This window comes from Mastacembelus armatus, chromosome 23 (genome assembly GCF_900324485.2).
Source record: "Mastacembelus armatus chromosome 23, fMasArm1.2, whole genome shotgun sequence".
Classification (NCBI taxonomy): Eukaryota; Metazoa; Chordata; class Actinopteri; order Synbranchiformes; family Mastacembelidae; genus Mastacembelus; species Mastacembelus armatus.
This window is the reverse complement of record NC_046655.1, coordinates 3,086,639-3,107,355: the sequence shown is the minus strand read 5'-3', so window position 1 is coordinate 3,107,355 and position 20,717 is coordinate 3,086,639. Positions and strand designations below refer to the sequence as shown.

The following is a 20,717-nucleotide window of genomic DNA, read 5'->3' as shown; positions in this document are numbered from 1 at the left end:
TGCACACTGCTTTTATTTTGTTTACTTACCCTGAAGTCTTACACATTGTTAGCAATGTCTCTACAATCACAGCAATACAAGAAGACTTGTCAACACAACCGCCCGCCCAGTGCAGGCTCAATCCATCCTGTGTGCACCTCTTTGTGTCCCGATGAGTGCAAGTTGGGTGTGTGGGTGTGTGGGTGTGCGAGATGCTGGGATTTGGGGGAGGATATGCATGCCAGAGCTATCACTCTGTCCTGAAAGCAATTCAATTCAATTCAATTCAATTTGTATAGCGCCAAATCACAATACAAATCATCTCAAGGCACTTTACAAAAAATTTTTACTAAAGCAAAATGCAGCAATGACCAACACCCTCAAACTGCAATGACAACACCCTCAAACTGCAGTGACAGATGCACACAATTGTGTGTGTGTGTGTGTGTATGTTTTCTGTCTTGAATGAGGCCACCTCGCTCAAACACACACAAACCACACAAGACCCCTTCCTGGTTTTCGGACACGCACAGGAGGACAATCAAGAGTGTTGCACTAAACATAAGTCTCCCTCGTGTTCTGTCCTCTGTTTCCTGTTTGAGACTCAGACTGTGTATATAATTGGGTACCAGGTCCTCTGTGCAGGAACCACTGTCAAAACAGAGTGACATGCTGTGAGGTTTCTCAACAGACCACACCACACGAGCTATGGCCTCTTCTCAGTCAGCAGGCAGCTATCTTTAGGTAAGATCCAGTAAGATAGTATCATCTAGGGTGAGCACAATGTAAGACAATGAGAAAAGGCGGCGGGATGATTCAATGCTCTGCCGTCAGGTTAGTGTCTGTTAGACAAGCCAAACTGTCAATGGCTCTTTAATAGCACAAATGAAACAGAATTCTATCAACCATGACACTCAAAACAGGTAAGACACAGTTCTGCCAAAAGGATATTCTGTTTGTAAACACCCACAAGGTTTCTGTAGGTGATGGCACTGTGACAAGCAGATGAACAGAGATTATGTCAGTCCTGAAAACCTGTCTGGGCCCACGCTTGCAAAACATTCCACTGACTGTGTGACAAACCAGCAACCACTCTCACACACACACGTAGACAGGATGCATGAATTATTTAGACCCAAGAGGAAACTCCACTGTGCTGCAGAATTCCTGGTATTCTTACAATCGAGGACTGTTCATTCTTGATTTGTAGCCAAGTGGTTTCTTCCAGCACCACAGCTGGAAAAATGAAAATACAACCAAAATTGATTACACACATCAGACATCAACTATTAATTAGTGAGCATGCTTCCAAAACTAAGATGCCCATAAGAATAACACTAAGATTTCTCCATCTCTGTTTGGACTTTAGTAATGATGTGTGAGGATCCAGACAGAAGTAGAAGTCTAAGAAACTGAGCAATAAAGCATATTATGATGTAACTGCAGCAGAACTTAGAGAGTTTGTGATGGCTTGTCAGTGCATCATATGATGACGACAACATCGATGGGAGCTACTAGAGACGTTTCAAATAAAACAAACTGCCTCCACCTAGGAACACTGAGTAAAGCTACTGTAAACATTGTGGCAGCAGCTGTGGTACAGTGCCAACAATCATAATTGCTCTTAAGTGTTCAGCTTTAAAAGGCATGGAAGCCAAGATCCATTAAAACTACTGTGGCTTTAATGTCTGGTTCCCAGATGCTTTTTACAGGCTTGTTCTGCTCTGTGTTGCATTCAGACAGGGTAGAACAGGAAGTGTTTCTGCAGCGTCCACGCTGTAACATCCTGTGTTCAACCTCTATTCTGAAGAAAATGCTCAAGTGCATCCATGCAAGCAGAGACGTGATGGAGGTTGCTCCAGCATCAAGTTAAAAGCTGTAGTCCTCTGTCTGCTTTTTGCCACAGAGGGCTTGTCATGTTATAATTTGCTGGTTTTGAATAAATCAGAGGAAAAGTTCCACTCTAAATAAAACACTACCACGTTACAGGCTGCATACTTAAATCGGAAAAGCGGGTTTAATATTTCATGATTAAACGGGCCATTATACTGCACAGATCTAGGCCAAGGCTCAGGCTGAAGGGAGGGGGACTCAGATAACGGTCCAACAACACAAGGGAACAGAGCTCCGGTCCGAGGGGGCTCAGGGAGGGGCAAAGCCATCTGGGTTAATCCACACAAACCACAGACAAAGAAAACAATCGGCAACTCCGCCGAGGAGAAGCATCGATTTCCACTTTTAAAACAGGCTTTAAATCAAGTCTAAGCGGAGATCAGAGGGTTTACTCGGTCTGTCCCAAGGAACTTCACCGCTGCAGACCCTGCAGCCACAGCACAAACAGGAGGCTGTCTAGCAGATTATTTCTGGATTTCTATCGCCGATAGTGGCAGCGGTAGCATTTAGAACCGAGAGGCAGCTGGGGATGAAAATGAAAGCAGTGAAGAAACCCGTCTCAGCCCAGAGCCGACCAGACAATCCCAAGAGTTAGTGCGGCTAACGTTAGCTCTTAGCAGCTAAAGTTAGCGTAAGTTGCTGTCAGCAAAGTACAACTTGTTGTGAAAAGCGAAAACGTGTCCGGAACTTGAGCACGGCAATTACGCGGTGAGTTCGGTGTGGACCCCCGTCAGAACCGCTGGGCACCCGCTGACATGCGAGCATTTAAGTACTCTAATCCCGTGAGGCCTGCGGATCCCCGGTCTAAATTTGACGGCTAAACACACGCTGGCAGCGAATAGCACCGGACAGCTGTGAATAGCGGCCGGCCCGTCCCCGCCTACTTCCCCGCCCCCCGTTTGAGTCACCCAGCTAAGGCTCCACCGTTAAACCTAGCAGGGCAGGCTAATCCAGAAACCCACCTCTCTTGTCGAGGTCGTAACCGACCACTACAAAGTAGTCTGCGAGCCTGGCCATCTCTGGAGCTCACGGCGACAGGCCTTTCTCGCTAAATCCTCTACTCGTTTCGCCGTCAGTCGTCCATTTAAGTCCTGCCGGCGACAGACACATCACGGGCGGCAGTAGCATCCTTCCAGCTGTACCCCGCCGCCATACTGTCAGTCTGCCTTGCCCTGACAGCCGAGAGGCGCGAGTCTGCGCACTGAGGACTTCCAGGGAGGGGCTGCTCGGCAGGAATGTCCCATAAGAGCCAACAGCCAAACCAGCTCAGGGGCCCAAAGTATGACCAAAACCTATAATACACCCAGCAAAAATGTTAACCGTGTCGTCGCGCAAGCGATGAAAGGTGATAGTAAACTGAAGACGACCCGCAGAGACCCAGCCTCATTTCCGCGCCTCAGACTGTCATGAGAGACGCCTGCTGTAGAATGATAGTTATTATTACTCCACAGAGAAAACGTGTCGGCAATGGTACATTACTTAACGTTTCATAGCTCATTGTGTCAGGTATGGAAACGTTTATATCCCACGTTTTTGCAGCTTACTTGATAAATAAAGGTAGGCGTATTTTTGAGCTGAGACAGTTAGTGGACTGAAAAAAAAAATAAGACCACAACTATTTTGATCCTAAATTAATTATTTTTCAAGCCAAAATGCCTGTTTCCTCACTGAAAACAGTACACTGAATATAATATAGGTATGACATGCAACAAGTGACCATTAGCCAGAAGTTGAACCGTAGGCACTGGTGTAGCAGGAAATTAGCTTTTCCTTAGCAACAGAAACCTGCTAAATTTGTCGAGGTGCAGTCGGAACCATCTCTTCTTGTGGTAAATCCAGGGGAGGGGCTGCATGGCAGACATGTCCAGTGCAAAAGGCCAAACCACCAAAGTCACAATTGCACGTTTGACCACAAACTATGCAAAGACAAACTATATTATTTCATTGAGCCCCCGACAGATTACCCTTTGATATTTATTCTGCAGTAGCACAGCACAGAGTGCACACACACAGATATAATATAATAAATTATGGCAAAAAATTTCAAACTTTACAAATTATTGAAAATTCTGAAAGCCCCAAACAGGGCAGATTTTTAGATTAGTTATTTGTGCATGTGCTTTTAATGTGTGGCAGAAAAGGATGTGGTTGGTTTTATTTAAGGCAGTAAAAGTTCCACTATAATATATTTTCTTTGTGTCATAGCCAGAGCTTTAATGAGAGATCCAGCTGTAATGTACATCATGCAAGTCAGCTTGAGTTTTGGTTGGCAATTAGTGTGTGATGGATTGGGATCCACTATAGTTCAAGCCAAAATTAGATTTTTGATTTTGCTATTAATTGAGTAGTCAGCCACAGTTCCACTTTCTTTCAAAGTGCTATAATTAATAGAAATATGATGTTAATATCAATGAGACAGATTAGATCAAACAGAGTTTAGCATTAATTCTTTGATTGAACCAAACAATTTCCTATACTCCCATATTTTGCCTGCTGATAATCTTCTTTACAGGTGAAACCTTTACTGTATCAGCAGGCAAGGATCCTCAGTGAGAGAATATCAAAAATTATCAATGAAATGTTGAACCTTTGGCTGTTGAACAACTTGCGTTATGCTAAGTAAGACTACAGAAAATCACTGCATGTTGTTGTAGTGTCAGGCTGAATGTGCAGATAACATGTCAGTGGGTGTGAGGAAGGTCTGAGGGATAACATCCATGTGGCCTGTCCTTGGCTGTCAGCATTGCAACAGCCTCGAGAGTGTTCCAAACACTTCCTGTGCTGTGACCTTTGACCTTAGGCACTTATCACTCCCTGGTCGAAAACAATCCCGAGCATGAGATATCACATTTTTCTTCAAGAGCTTTGTTTTCTCCACACTCAGTAACAACTTGTCTCTTACTTTTCTCATACACTTATCTGAGAATGCTCTGCACTTCTGACCACAGAGCTACTCTAACAGGAGATAACATGCATCTCAAGAGAGTTTGTGAATAATGTTTTCAGGGAATCATACTGCGGTCACAGCTGTGGTTTTTAATTCTTACACTTGCTGCCAACTATATCCTAACCTTGAACCACACTTTTTAAGTTGCCAGACGGACAGTGGCTCAGAATGAGAGACAAAAACAAGAGGAGGTAAGTCTTTCCCAGGTTCTCCCCTTGGGATAAGGTTTCATACAGCAATAAAATTCTCTTTCCAAGTGTCCTTGTGCTTAATTATCACTAATTTTGCCCTGACTAAAATAAGTGTTGTGCATTGTGTATGTTGATTTGTTGTTCTACTTTTATCAACACAGAGGGGGCGCACAAAGATGTTTTGCATTTTTGTCACTTAGATAAAGATACTTAAATATACCCTAAGGTAGAACCACAACATTTTGCACCACTGAACCTAAAACCAAAACACATTGAATGTGTTGCTCATTTAGTATTGTGTCATTATCTTGTATTGTCACATTTCATTTCTAGGAAGAGGAAAGCAAGTGAGGTCCCTCCCTATCACTGATTCTCTGCAGTTCACGCATGCAGCCCAATCAAAGCACAAAGCCACTCTCTGCAGACTGCAGCAACCATCTGACTTCCTGTAGACAAACCAACAGACAGGAAGTGGTTTGAAAGCCTCATGCACTTCATTGCTTTTCACTGGGCCGTTCCAGCCGTTGATTTGTTTTCAGCACTGGTGAAGCATGAAAATGCTTCATTAAGCAAGCATTGCACCTATTAGTTCCTCTGATCTGAGACAAGCAGATGACTTCAGACACACAGAGATGTTTTTGCTTGATACGGTCACTACCAGTGTTAATTTCGTTGACGAAGTATTTTCGTTATAATTTTCGTCAACAAGTTTTCACTGACGAAAACGAAACGAAAACTAAATAAAAATATATTGACATTGTCGTTGACTAATAAAAACGAGACGAAAATGTGAGTGAGGGACCTTTTTAGAAAAGATCCAATCAGAATTAATCTTCTTAGACACACACGCACATTTGAAAAGTAACTGATCCACCTAGTGACGCGGGATGCGCGAGTACACGACATCATCATAGCCTACACTGGGTTTGTGTCTGACTTAAACTATAATGAAATGGAAACAGCTGGAGAAAACAAAGAGAAGATATATGGGTCTGTTTCATCTTTGATACAATGGCATTACTGCTAAATACAGTTTTCCTCTTAAATATTTTGGAGTTGCTCTTTTGTTTTAAAGAATGAAGAATGTCATATGCAGGTTATAAACAATGCATATCTAATTTTTGGTCTTTTATGGAAAGGCCATATTCCATATATTTAATGAAACTTGTTTTTCATTTAATTTTAATTTAGAATATTTTGTATATTACAATAGTTTAACTAAATTACACTTAAACCCAATAGATTTTAGTCGACTAAATCTACAGTAGATTTAGTCGACTAAAATCTTATGCTATTTAGTCGACTAAAACTAGACTAAAACTAAAACAAAGCAGATGACTAAAATATGACTAAAACTAAATTAAAATCTGCTGTCAAAATTAACACTGGTCACTACACAGGTTTTTTCTGATGCAGGTGGTTGGACTGTGGTTCTAAATATGTGCAATTCCCTGTCTGCCCTGCTGAAATTGGAGCTCCTGAATGTTTCCACAAACAAACACAATGTGGCAAACTACTGTGTATACAGTAAACTACTGGAAATCTGGATTTGTGGCTAATATGTTTTAACACAAAACACACTGGGAAGATGACAAGAGATACAAAAATGTCAATATTGTCAGGTACTGAATGTGTTATGTCTTTGATACCATAGTGAGTAGTATTGTACTGCAGGTTCAATTGAAAAAAGAATGATGTATTCAGGATAAGAGCAGTTGAAGGAGTACTCCCGCAATTTATTATTTCACTTTTATCAAAGTTGGACATCTTGCAAGACACAGATTTTTAAAAAAAAAAGCAAAATTGAAGCAGCAGAGGTGAGATATGCAGGTCCCTTTATGGGTGAACCTCTGAAAGCTTTGGATCACACTTCCCATAATCAGCTTTGTAGTGAGTGATCTTTGATGCCTCCCTGCATAGTAAATGTCCTAGTCTTAGAAAGCAACAGACCCTCAGTTTGTAATGCATGCTTTCTGTTATGATGCTGCATTCAATATACACCGAGCGCAGCATACATCCAAAATTGTAGCCTGATGATATCACTACGACATTATTAGGGGTTACAGAATTGTCTCAGACTTTAGATAGCATTTCTAGGATCACACTGGTTAACTCCACATCAGTTGGTTTTCATCTTCAAACACAGTGAAACCACCTGTCTCTAACTTTGATCCTATTTCTTTATGCACCTGGCTGTATGGACAGGTTCATTATTATGTCGTATTCATGTCAAAGAAGCTGTTGCACACACTTGGAGGCTGTGATTTCTGGGAGCATTGCTGTTATCAGTTATGCCCGTCCTTTGCCATCATCTTTCCCTCACTGAAATCCAATCCCTCATTTGTCCACAGAACTGGCAGAACAATGTCCTGTTAGCCACCTCCTCCCACACGCCTCTGCACTGGTAAGCAGCCATGCCAAACAAACTTTCCTGAGAGTTGCTAGGACAGAGATGACAAGCCTTTTCAACAAACCCACTTGTACAGCATCTCAAACAAACAATGTAAAAAAAAAAGTTTACTGGAGCGGCCAAGAGAATGCTAACAGTACAGCAATAAGAAAATATCTTAAAGTGGATTTTTCTGAGATTTAATAATGACTTGCACAACATTTATTTTAAAATCCAAGACAGCAGCCTGTGATTATGTTTGTTGCTGTTGTTTCTTAAATGATAAGTGATATTTGGGAGGTTAACTCAGACTGGTTCTCATGGGAAGCATCATCAGAGATTCACTCCCAGTAGGACAAGCTGTCCAGCATGCCCTGCTGATGTGACATGACATTCACTAGGGGGCAGCAATCATTAGACTACCACACTGTTGATCAGCACTGACCTGATTCCATGAGAGAAGTCTGGCTTCACTTCCCTCCAAAGTACACATAAAACAAAGCACACCATATATATCTAGAAACACAGCGACACCATAAGATGCTTTTTCTGTCTTTGTCAGGCAAGAGGGAGCAGAATAGCTTTTCCTAAGATCTCTTCTGTTTTATCTAAATAATCAAAGGAAACATTTTGTTAAGATCTGGGAAATATTGATCTGTGATGTCAATCAATAGGGTATAAAAATGGCCCAAGATGAAAAGATCTATAACACAGTGTAACAGCATTTAAACCCTTTATTTAAGGAGGCAGAGAGCTTGGTTTAGCAGTTTTCATGGATTTTCTGATAATAACAGAAAATAAAAATTTATGAACCATCACTGTCAATTCATTTGGTACCACTGTATACTATGGTTGAAGGTGCCTGAAACAATAACATAAAATATTAACTGTGAATGATTCAAGCCTAACTCCAGGAAGGTCAACGTCACCTGACAGCAGTGGTTTGACTTTCAAAGAATACAAAAATAGCCAAAACTGACTTGTGAAAATGAATCTAAGCCAAAGACTGGAATAATCTTTTTATTTGAACCCGGATTATTCTGTCATTTGATGGTCATGATGTGGAACAAACTCTGATGATATTCTAACTGTAAAACTACATTTGAAGCTGGTAGAAAGGATCAAAGAAAGGTCTAATCAGAGCCGAGCTGTAAGACGATACTGCTGAGGGTGAGAAGTTGGCAACTATCACTAACAATTCTGTCAGAGTGAATATCACTCACAGAACATAACACAGGGCCCACACAATGTATAAAGGCTCAGGCTGGCAGTAAATGTACAGCACAAAGGACAGAATCACATATATCGTTTATTCACATGAAATCATTTGAGCCTGCAATGATTTTTGCATCAGAAAGACAAATAACAAGCATTACATCTATAAAGTCCTCTGTTTTGCTTGTGCTGTGTTTTATTTGTTTGTGCAGTGTCTTTCCAGTACTAGGAAAGATGCCCCCTTCAGTGTTGATGTGCTTTCTTGGAAATGATTGTTTATGGGACAAGATCAATTGTTTCCAGTAGATCAGTCTATTAAATATAAGGAGGACGCAACCTGAACAATTTGCAAAAATCTTCTCTGATGAGGTGAACTTAGCTTTAGAGGATTCACCTGTGTCATTAATCATTAGGTTGTAAATTGTAAGATACTTGTTTAGACTTGTGCTTTGCAGTAACTGCACCCTAATGCTAGTAACAGACTTCAAAACATAACTGAAAGTAACCCAGTCATGATTTTTATGCAAACAACTTTTAAGAGAGTTTGTGCACTGATAATAGCCTCTGCCTTTGCAGGAGCATCTGGGTGTGAAAGGAAACATTCAGTTCAGGAAATTTATCAGTGATGCTTCATTATAGGACTGTAGGTGTGACTTGATAACAAAGTTCTGGGAACTCCATGCAGCTTCCCGCATCTCTTTCTATCTGTCCTACACACTCGGCTGCCACTGGTGATAAGGGCTATGAAGAGGGTTTGGTCTGGGAGACAAACTGCTTGAGAAATTCATGAAAATGTGGGTTATTTATGCATATCTATGCATATGGTCCATTATGGTCCTATAAAGTTAACAAACAGTATCAGTGATATTTCTATAGAGACTTATATTGTTTCTGCACTGCTTAGGTCTTATTGTGACTTTGTAGTGATATTATTTATGTTTTATGGCATCACTGCAATCCATCTTACAGGTACCTATGGTACTCCTCAGTAGTGTTATGTTTTTTTATGTTATTTATATTTATATAAATAATTATGTCTACTGTGTGTCAGCGTTAACAGTGAACTGAATCACACTAATATGCTTACTGGAATTTGGGGATTCTTTCATTTTCCTGTTGCATTGCAAGGTTTTATAGCAATACCACTTATCAGAAAGGTAAGTGGAGTCTTGGCTTCCCCTAACACGGTCTGTTTCCTTAATTGCAGTGTTTTGTGTTTGCCTATCCATGCAGGCTCCTGATTTCCGAGCACTGTAGACAATAATGTCAGAGCACCTTTGTCCAGCGGCACTTGAGGTAATAGTGACTCCGCCTACTGACTATTTAAACCACCCGGCTCCTGCTTCACAACTTGATCTTCACCAGCACGTTGGGAATCACAGGAGCAAAAACCTACAACTCAAACCAGAGTCCGACCTATAAATCCAACAAAGGTAAGCGGGTTTTGGTTTTTTTTCCATAACATTATGAGCACAATTTATTTAAAAAACTTATAGCTTGCAAATAAATGAGCTCATATTCAGGAGAATGTGAAATATTACCTGGTTCATAAGTTTAATAGATGTTATGAATAAGAGACGTTTTGATGACGTTTTTTAGTAGAGTGTCTGTTTTTAAAGTTGCCCCATTAAGAGAAAAGTCTAAATGGATGAAACTGGAGAAAAATCCTGATCTTTATTTTACTTCTTGTCTATGAGCAACAGGTTAACTGATCATTCTTTTTACATCTACTTTCCCTAAGGTTTCATCATACAGTCTCCTGGAGATATCTAAACCTTAGCATCGAGCTCCTCAGCGCTTTTGTCCGTTTTTTGTCACCAAAAAAGAGATTTTAACTTCGCCCAGTCCTTGCGGTCACCCCCTCCTCTCCAGCGAGGGTGTCAAGTTGAAGTTGGCCCGGAGATGCGGTCCCTTCTGCCGCTCGCTGTGTGTTGCATCAGCCTGGTTTCCCTGCAGCGGCTGCAGGTCCTGGCGCTTCAGGACGGTCCGGACAAGAACAGGTAGGACACGCTGCTGACTAGGACTGCTGCTACTGTTAGGCTGCTGCTGGGACAGCTGCACACACCCCTCTCTTCTGACAGCCGCTCTTAACATTTAAAACAACTGCACTACAGGCAATTTCAATATTTTTATAAAAGCCAAATATTCAATTTATTATTATAACTTAATCAGAGATAATTGGATATTTACATATTTGCTGCATCTGTATTTTTATAGGTCATGTAGGTAAATATGGCAGAGCGCTACCGTTGCTTGTTAGTTTAAGGTAGGACAGCGTTTCCACAGTTTCCCTGCAGACATGAAGGTAAAACACACGTGACAATAGTATTTTAAAAGGCTTTCTCTTGTTATTTGACTTTGAGTAGGATCTTCAGTGTAAATACTGTGCAGTAAGTCAGATCAGGGTTACTGTGCTCTTGCGTTGGCAGATAGTGGATAATGGAAACTCCAAGGTCAAAGGCTCTCCCACGACACAGTAACAATCCTCCTCCTTCAGCTGAACAGCAGATCAGCTGAGGCTACTGAATATTCCAAGAAATCATAACCCTGTTTGAGGAAAATATGCAAAACTAAGTCCATAGTATTTTCTTTTCCGTGTTACCATGGACATGCATGAGCTCTGAAGGGCTTTGGAAATAAAAAGCTGTTTAAAATACAGATGCACATATTCATGAAATGATGCCTAAAAGGCTAAACATGAATGAGACCTCATTTCAGTTGTGTTTCTGTAATTTTCTTTAAATAATAGGACAAACACAGCATTAAGAACTAACAGCAGGTTCACAGGGAACTTGTGTTTTAGGATTTCATTTCCTATAGAGGACTACCATTCTTCCCTCAGTAAATTCTTCACTGTACAATACATGCACTGCCAAATATGCCAAGTCAGACCAATGGCATCAGTGTTACAGTTAGTCTGTATTCTATGAACAATTCTCTAGTTTCTTGTCTGGTCCTTCTTCCTCCTCCTCTCCAGAGCAGCAGTCACATGAGTACAGTAACTTTTTATAGAGCTTTTGTTTGGTTTGTGATGATTCGATATGGAAAAACTGTGTTTCTGAGGTGGGTAAACCAGTTTGCATGAATAGTTCAGCCAGAAATACTGGTGTGTACTATTGTTACATATCTTTTTAGGCACAGAGAGAGTGTTACCTGTACTTCTCCACCCTTTCACTGGCGGAGCCTCGAAAAGGACATTAGGCAACAGTGCAACAACCAGCACTGAGGGTGGGGGGGGGGGGGGTGTGCCAGTGATGAAGCACCTGTGGATTTGCATTGTTGTGGAGCAGTGGAGTATGTGGATGGCTGAAGTGTGTGAATGCCCTCTGCTGGTGGATGTTGGATCCACAGCTCAGTGTTAGTGCTGATGTAAATCAGAGCAGAGCATGATGGGACTAACTGGCGATTTTCTGCAATCCATTATTTTTACACCACCTTCAAGTCATCCCACCTAGCTGAAACTGTTATATTGTAAGGAACAACATAAGCACTCACTGAGTTTTTGTTTGGATAATGTACAATGGAAAAAATGAGTAAGAATTATATTTGCATTGTGGATTTGATCACATCTGATTTTTACTGAAGATGTTATATTGGTTTGTGTCAAAAGTTGCAAGCTGAAACACCTTACTTTGTCAGAATTGATGCTATCCCCTCCTGCATGTCTGACCATTGCATTTCAAAGCAGCTGCCTAGTAATATCAGAGGGATTATTGAACCAGCAAAAAAAAAAAAAAAGACTAGAAGCAACACACTGAGACAGGAAAATGATAGTGAAAGCTGACAGGGATTTCTAGTGGCAGCTCCAGAAAGTAATTAAATCTCAGGGTGGGATTTTCCCTCAGGTGGACATGCACATACTCAAAGGGTGTGACCGACTGTTTGAGCTCTCAAGTGGCAAACATCTGCTACTGAAACAACAGCAAGCCAGGCTCCTGTATCCACTCTTTATTTGTGTAGCTTTGGCCCCCTTTGCTACACCTGCCCCACTACAGTCACCCATCATTCCCATCGTCAGTTAATGTCAGGGTGTATTACCAAGGGGAGTCATTAGTGAGGTGTAGAATTCACTAATGCAGCAGCTAGTTCGTGATCCCTCACTGGCCTCCCATTGTGAACAAAATTGTTCAAGAATACAAACAAGGACTAAACAGTGGCTGAACCCAGGTCTTTGTGGTCATGATGAACTATCATTTTTTCTGCAACCACCTGGACACCTGATAAATCACAGATAAATAAGAAGTAATCTGACTGATAAATCATAAGAAATCACAGCCAGTATCATTTTTATAAAGACCTTTGGCACTGTTAATAGCTGTTCACAGTCTATATAATATATTTTACTCTGACATGCCAATGAGGGATTTTCTTCTTTCTGCTGGAGAAGCCTTGATTTTTCTCATATAGAACATGTTGGACTGAACTCCATAGAGCACATCATGTTCTGTTGTCATTACAGGCTGAAGGGAGAATAATAACACAAATGAGTATAATTTCTGTCTGAGTGTATGTGAGCTCAGACATCTGTCACTCCTGGCCTGTTCTGTATCTGTGTCCCCCTGTTGTCCCTGTGTGGCTACGACCAAACCCCACAGTGATGTTGTAACAGTGCCTGACAGGTGCTTTCCAACCAAGAAGAAATTGGATGTTTTTCGGATCACATTCACCACATACCCTTCAATTTTGTTTTGCACAACATCTGGAGAATCGTTATTATTATTGGGTATTTTTTGTAAGGGAAAATAGACGGGATCCGCAGCCAACCAACAAGTTAAATATGGCTTTTTACAGTAAAGTATCCAGAAGTGGTAACCTGCTCATTGCATGTAACACTCATTTGCGGTCAGGCTTTTGTTATATCGAGCCACTGAGACTTTGCTTTGCCTGGTGTGGCCATGATGACATGACACATCACTATGCGTATTTATCTAGCAGTTCGAACTTTTTCAAGGATAAATGATGCCTGTTTTTCCCCCCACATGATTTGTTAAATCATTAACCCACACTTATATATGTGGATTTGAACACTGTGGGGTTTAGACGTCATGGATACTCTTAACATAACATTTACCCAAGAAACAGATTGAATTCATCTTACACACATTCTGATGTTTGTTGACCCACCCTGCACATGCAGTTGGCTTTGGGACCATCCTCTTGATTTGCTATCTCTATTCTGACACGTTTACACCTTATCAAGGAACAACAAGTACACTACTCTCTCCAAAAAACACTTTTATGCCTGTGAAATAATTGAAACAGACCTGCCTCTGCTTTGAATCACCTCAAGAGAGGCTTCATCTTGAATGTGTTGTATGTGGCTTGGAAATTTGGCAGTCTTATGGCTCCATGGGGGTCAATTTGACCAAACTCAGGCTGAGGCTGCAGAGAGTGAAAGCTGCCATCAAGCAGGCTGAGAATTCCACAGTGGATTAATGGCTAAGACCTAAATTCCACCCTCCACATCTCCAGCAGCCTCGAACGGGTTTCTGCTCCACAGAAAAATACATCGTTGTGGGGCTACAAATGCACATGTATGCAATGCAATATAAGAGGGTTGGCTTATAGTGGGAGTTCAGATTGGAAGGCTTAAGGGAAACAAATATGCATCCTATGACTGTGAGCATTGTGGCTTCACAGTAATACTGTTCCAGATCAGACATATAGTTTTTAAAATGGCATCCTGTAATTTGAATTTACTGGCTGTACGCTCACTGTCCAGTTTTGCGTGCAGAAAGTCAATATGTCCCAGTGAGGACAATGTGGAAACAAAACTGAACAATCCTTTTTAATTTACAATCTACCCAGTAAGGGCAGAAATGATTAAGGCTGCTCTTGGTAAGTGTTAGCCTTGGTTTATCAGTAGCATGGTACTAGGGTTAGGGTGAGGTAGGACTTACCCTCTGCAGGCATGGGGCTGGGTTTAGGGTTAGGGAGGGAGCAGCAGCTCAGTGCCATCAAAATGGTGAGACTCCAGCTTCCATACCTAACAATGAAGCCTGCTGTGAGGTTAATACAGAAGAACAACCAAACAAGGCAGCATAAATGGATTGTCTTGGCCTCTTATCGAACTGTAAAATCCCCAGAAATCATCTTCAGTTAAGTGGAATTTCTTTTCAAAAGCTCTTAAGCTAAGACCTTCAAAAATGTCAAAAAACCACAACAGGCTGAACATTTAGAGCCAAAGTGGCTCAGATGTCTTTGATCATTTGCCAATCATGGACAACTCCATTACTGATGAGTTGTGGGATTAGGCTCTTCGTAGCCTTTTTAGCATGTCTCATTAGATCAAATGTTGCAGAGTGAAAGACTTCTCTACTTTAACGTCCGTGAGAGAAAGTAGTCTGGGACTGAAACTGCTTCTGGGCAAGCTGACTCAGAACTTGGCCACAGCTTTGGTTTCCATTACACATACTTTACACATCCAGCAACATGAAATACAACATTTAAATGAGTAGTATTAGAGAGCTACTTAAAATGTACCTATGTGGTAAATCTTGTAGCTAAATGAAAACACGTCACACAGTCACAAGGTGTTTGTGACGGTTGGCCAGGCAGTTCAGATGGAGCTGATTTAGAAACAATCCTGCCAAGTCTAGTTCTGTGTGAGGGTTGGACAGATCGTTCCATTGTTGTTTGTCCACCAAGCATCGTCTCCAGCTGTGACTGATGGTGAGCCAGCTGGGCACAAAATGCAACCTTTGCTCCTGGTCGCTTATTTTCTAGTCTACATTGTCCGCTTAGGACAATTAGCTAAAAGCACCACATTTACTGAGAATGTACTGTAGACAGAGAGGTCAAACCACAGCTGTCATGGATAGGGACAGTTTTTCTTACATTACAGCCCATACTTTATAGTCTGCAACTTAATCTTCTTACATTGTTTTTGTTACACAGAGTAAATAAAGCTGGATTACCAACTGATTACTAACTAGAGTTCCAGACCTTTTGGGACCCAAAGGCTCCTGGAGATTGGTTGAATGACAGGGTGGATTTCTTGCACTCTTACTCCAAACTTTTGCCCTCTAAAACACAGAGAGGAGGAGCCATCAACACTACACAACAATTCTGTCTTGTTTAGAATAATGAAGTCAAAATGGGAATCAGAAAATATCAGCAAATTTAAACCCACCCCTGCTACATTGTGGTCTACAGGAATGGCTTTCCTGTGTAAGTTTTACTCTACAGACCAGGTGGGTGGAACGTGGTGATGTGGCATTATGGAAAGCCTCTGCCGTGGCCTGGCGTTATGCAACTATTTATTCAACCACTGCCACTGTTGGCCAGCAGGTTGCCTACGGGCTAGCAACCCTGCCAGGGTGAGCCAGCAGCTGAGCTGGCTGAATACACCAAAAGCTTCACATTTCAGAGAAAATCCACAGGGCACAGTGTGAGAGAAGCTGTCTGCTGTCATGTCTCACATCTCAACCTCTCAGCACGAGCAAAGATTTAGTGTTCATGAATTTAACACAAGTCAGCAATTTTAGCTTAACTGTGGCTACTGCCTCACAGAAGGTGGGAAGGCAGTTCCAAACCTGCTCCTGTGGAAGATTTTTCTCTCTGGCTCAGAAATGTGAACGTGGCAGATATAATAAACCTCACTGCTAATGACATAATGTAATAATATTTAGCATTTTCATCCAATTTATGCACCGACTGCCAGTTGCAACTGAACCTTCCTGTTTACGTTTACTGCCCCTCAGCAGTGGTGAAGCGTTAACACTGGGTTCAGTCACAGTGTGCTGTACCAACACAGCGGTGACAGTTCGGTGAGGAGCTGTGGGGTCAAATAGTGAGAAGTGACTGTGTTTGTTAAGTGGTGAACAGATGGTGAGTTGGTCTGTGTTTGCTGATCTGTCTGTACTTGCCGGTCCACCGCACAGCAGAACATGTTCATGCTAACAGGCCATTTAAACAGGTCTGTTTACCCAGACATAAACAAGAGACATTTTCTTGGTTAACTCTGGTGGAGTTGAGCGATAGTTTTGGTTTTATTTCTGTTTTTGAGCTTTCTAAAATACCATCTCAGAGCACCGATTTGTGACATTTGAAAACTAGTGAACAACCATTATTTCCAGAAACAATATCCTGGTTACTCTGGACAATCTACTTTCTACTCTCTCCAATACTCGAAAGGTGACGTTTGTGGATGAGGTGGGGAGACAGTGTTTTGGGGAAAGACAAATTTACAACACCACCGAGGCTCGGCTGACCAGGCTAAATCTCTCATAGCTACTGTTTGCTGAAACCCAGCGGGCCAATAAAACGCAGTGACTCAGAGTACAAGTTGTTTTACGCAATGTGAAAAAGCATCAACTTTTACAATATGTTGTTTCTTAAAAGATAAGCAGGTGTCCGTGTGGATGGCTGATCGAGCAGAGAGTTGGGCTGTGTTCAGATTTCTGCAGACATATCAGTGTCCTTACAACAGCAACAATACTAGTGGACACATGCATGACTGAACGCCCTTTTTTAATTGGTTTTTAAACATTTTACAAGCCACCCTAGCTAAGTAAGGCAGACCATCCATCTATGTGGTTCGAACCAAAATATTCCAACAACTGTTGGATGGCATAGAGTTAAAATCCTATTCCTAAACACCTTTTTGACCATTTCAGTTCATCAGACATGTTTTGTTTATATATCAAATTTAATTTTCACTTTATTTGTCTTTTATTCTCAGGTTGGACCTCCCTGACACTGACCAGGAAGAGGCATCAGAAAACCAATCTAACATTGGTGCTCCCTCATCAGGCCCCAGCCGATTCCCCAAATGGCTGCTCAGTTTCCTTGGACACCAACCAGCCTCAAGAGTGAAGACGGTCTTTCCGAGACTGGCATGGGCACGACCCCGTGAAGCTTCACAGATCACAGGGAAGGGGTCAAGGGTTCGTCGTCAGGCCCAGTCAGGTTCGCGAGGGGTTCACCACTACCCTCACCACGGCCAGTTGATGAGAGTGGGTTGTGTCTTGGGAACCTGCCAAGTGCAGAACCTCAGCCACCGGCTCTATCAGCTCATCGGTCAAAGTGGCAGAGAAGACTCTGCGCCCATTAACCCTAGAAGCCCCCATAGTTATGGCTGACTTAGTTGCCCCCTCCAAACACCTGCAAGTCTCTATATCACTATATATTTATCTCTTAATGTATTTCTGGTAGTTTTTGCATTAGAGTTTGATGTAGTCCATAACGTCTGTTTAAACATCTGAAAATGACATTTAAACACCAGTTTAGTGACTGAACGTTGTGTCTCGCTACTTTTTGTGCTGATTGATGGGTTTGAAGATTCAAATTCAAGATCATGATTGACTGAATCCTTCTTGAAATCCCTGAGTTAAGTTATTCTCCCATCCTGACAACCTTTGCCCTTTGAAGACTGTTGAAGTATTTGATTGATTGCTTGACTGAACACTCAAAAGACCGAGAGGCCTTGGTTTGACATTGTAATCCTGTTTTTATCTAAGACTGAAGGCCTGTCTTCAGCATCATCCAGCGGCCTGGTCCCATCTGCCAAATGACCTCCCCAGCTGTGCTTATCCCGTGGCTCATTGATCAAACACTAAAGAGCCTGAAGTGGATTTCAGCCTGCAGTCTGAAGTGGAGCCCTGTCAAAACCAATGAATTTCCAAAGACCTTATAAATGACCCAATGAACCCTTTTGCCCCCTTTATATGCACCTCTTTTAGTCAGCTTTGAATCTCCTGGTGCATGTGCTATTTCAGCATGTACAATGATGTCCTTGGATTTTCAGTTCATCTGAGAACTTGTCACTTATCAGGACTTTGCGTTTCAGGACCACATTTGAAACCAGCCACAGAACCTGGGTACAACCCAGTTAAGGAACATCAGTGAACCACATACCACATAAGAAGAAGGCCAGCATACAGTGCCCCGTAAGGAATGTGAGAGTTCATAGAATCGTTTTTTTATGTTGCATTGTGGTGGCCAGTCGGCTGACACTGTAGGTAGCACAGTGAACATTGGAGAGATTGATCAGCCCTCTGTTGCACTGCTACTGGTATTTTACTTGCCAGAAACCTAGTCTGAAATATTAGCCCTTTCACGTGATTTATAAGTTCCCCTGCAAGTCAGGACTTTTGGTTGACAGCGGTTTAATAAACCTGGCTTAATCAGTCATATGTAACACAGCAGGGGAGGGAGACCCTGAGTCTGGTTCGTGTAGTTGGATGTTTTAAATGCCATTTTCCAGGTCCAGCAACACAAACCAAATTCTATTCACTTCGATTGTATCAGGGTGGAAGTACAAATCGAATACACAGATATTTCAAAATATAAAATTTCTGTATTATAGCTGGGGTTTTAGCTGAAGGTTGTAAGCAATTGGGGTATCAGCTTCAATGTTTAAAGGATTTTTACCAATTGGAGGTCATAATGACATTTCACCAATAATTAGCCCAGCCTTCGAACTGAACACAAGTGCCTTTGTATTTGGTGGTTACAGTGGTTTATAATTAGACTATATAAAAAAGTTCAACTTTTCTTACTTATTTCCTATAGGCAGTACAAGCTCTACTGTTACATATGCAGGGGTTCAAACAAGAGACCACAGTGATCCAAATGCTGAGTGTAAGGGAGCCCAATTTAAAATGTTTACACTTAAATAGTGAAGAACATTAAAATTTCATGCTCTGACATATCTCTTTATTTATGTCTGACCTTACAAATGGTGGGTGGGTGGAAGCCCCATGATGCATGCAAACATTTTGAAATGACTGTCTAAAAAATGCAACTATAGCTGTAAAACCCTTATTTTTGTCGAGAGACATGTATATTACTCATTATTTTTATACTTCTAAACTTATATTCCAAGAGCTAACTATATGGTAGCCAAATCGTAACTTGCAGAGAGTTTTTGAGTGTGTTTAATAGTAGGAAAACAGGCCAGATTGTTGGCACAGTCATTTTTATTATTAATTGTCCAGTCCTTTTAGTTTTATAGAGTGTTATTATATAACTCACCAAATACCTGGTAATACTTGACGAAATGAATCACTTTACAGTATGTGAGCTACATCATCCACTAATGTATTCTTTTTTAGTATAATATAACTGTCTTTTTTTCTTTTTTCTTTGATTTTTCCCAGTTCTTCTTTTTATATTTAGTTCCTCAGCCCACTCCTGCCTCTCCTTTCCCCTTCTCTCTGTGACTATGGGGGTCAGTAGGTCACAGGTTAATAATCAGTGGTTCCTTAGTCTCAAATCTAATCTGTTCAAAGACTTGATGAGGTGAAACATGCCATTCTTTCTGCTGTACTTGAGCTAATCAATATCTCGTGACAGATAATTAAAAGGCTGTTGAAATGCTGAAAAAAACTGATGGATGTCACTACTTTTTTAAAAATGTGCTCTTTCACAAACACATTGTGTATGTGCATATGTGTTTGAGCTGAAGTATGTAGCCTATCAGGACACTTGTCCTCTGTGTTTGAGCTACGTTTACTGTGCCCTTCAGCCTTTTTGTTTTTTTTTTGCATAGCATGTTTTGTGACATCTGCCCTCACGTCATGTCAGGTTATGTGAGCAAACTGTGCACGACCACAAAATACCTCCCCCATTTAAACATTTGGAGCGGTCATGGCTCACTATTGCAAAATCCCACAGTTACAGGTGCAGAGTTAGCATGTAAAAATCCTTCTGTTAGTTTTGTAGATCTCAGTAGGTTTGTATTTATCGATGTGAACGTCACATGACTTCCTTTAGGGTCACAGGAAAGCACATTAATGCAAGCACATGTAGAGACAGCTTCTCATAACTTGAATTTCACTTATTGTAATGAACATGTGAAAGTTGGATGAGATTTCATTTTTAAATGTTTCCTCTGATATTATCTGAGAATGTGTTTGAAGATGTCAGTGCACTCCACGTGGCGTCAGGATGACTGTGAAAGCTGTGTGCAACCAAACTATTTAAAGAAAGTTATCTATTTAAGTTATCTGTGTAAATTAATATGTGTATGTCACCAAAGACTATTTATCTCATCTTTTCCACTGCTACGTAAATATGAACTTATGGTAGAAAAGGAAGTCTTAACTGTAGTTAAAATGTTACTGTGTGACAGTGTCTTTCATTCTGCTGAATAAAGATT

General features: G+C 41.2%; 2 protein-coding genes across 6 annotated transcripts in view; one reads left to right on the top strand and one right to left on the bottom strand.

Annotated features, from left to right (window-relative positions):
• sbf1 (SET binding factor 1) overlaps nucleotides 1-3,067 on the bottom strand; it is a 44,158-nt gene extending 41,091 nt beyond the window's left edge. For all 5 annotated transcript variants that reach the window (XM_026326919.1, XM_026326921.1, XM_026326920.1 and 2 more), the window contains exon 1: nucleotides 2,835-3,067. In XM_026326919.1, the coding sequence (XP_026182704.1) occupies nucleotides 2,835-2,889 (55 nt within the window). In that variant the 5' untranslated portion in view covers nucleotides 2,890-3,067. The remainder of the gene's footprint in view (nucleotides 1-2,834) is intronic.
• Nucleotides 3,068-9,831: 6,764 nt separating this feature from the next.
• adm2a (adrenomedullin 2a) lies at nucleotides 9,832-18,511 on the top strand. Its single transcript, XM_026326744.1, has 3 exons — nucleotides 9,832-10,047; nucleotides 10,356-10,614; nucleotides 17,298-18,511. The coding sequence occupies exons 2-3, from the start codon at nucleotides 10,517-10,519 to the stop codon at nucleotides 17,695-17,697; spliced, it is 498 nt and encodes a 165-aa protein (XP_026182529.1). The 5' UTR covers nucleotides 9,832-10,047; nucleotides 10,356-10,516; the 3' UTR covers nucleotides 17,698-18,511.
• The last annotated feature ends 2,206 nt before the right edge of the window (nucleotides 18,512-20,717 follow it).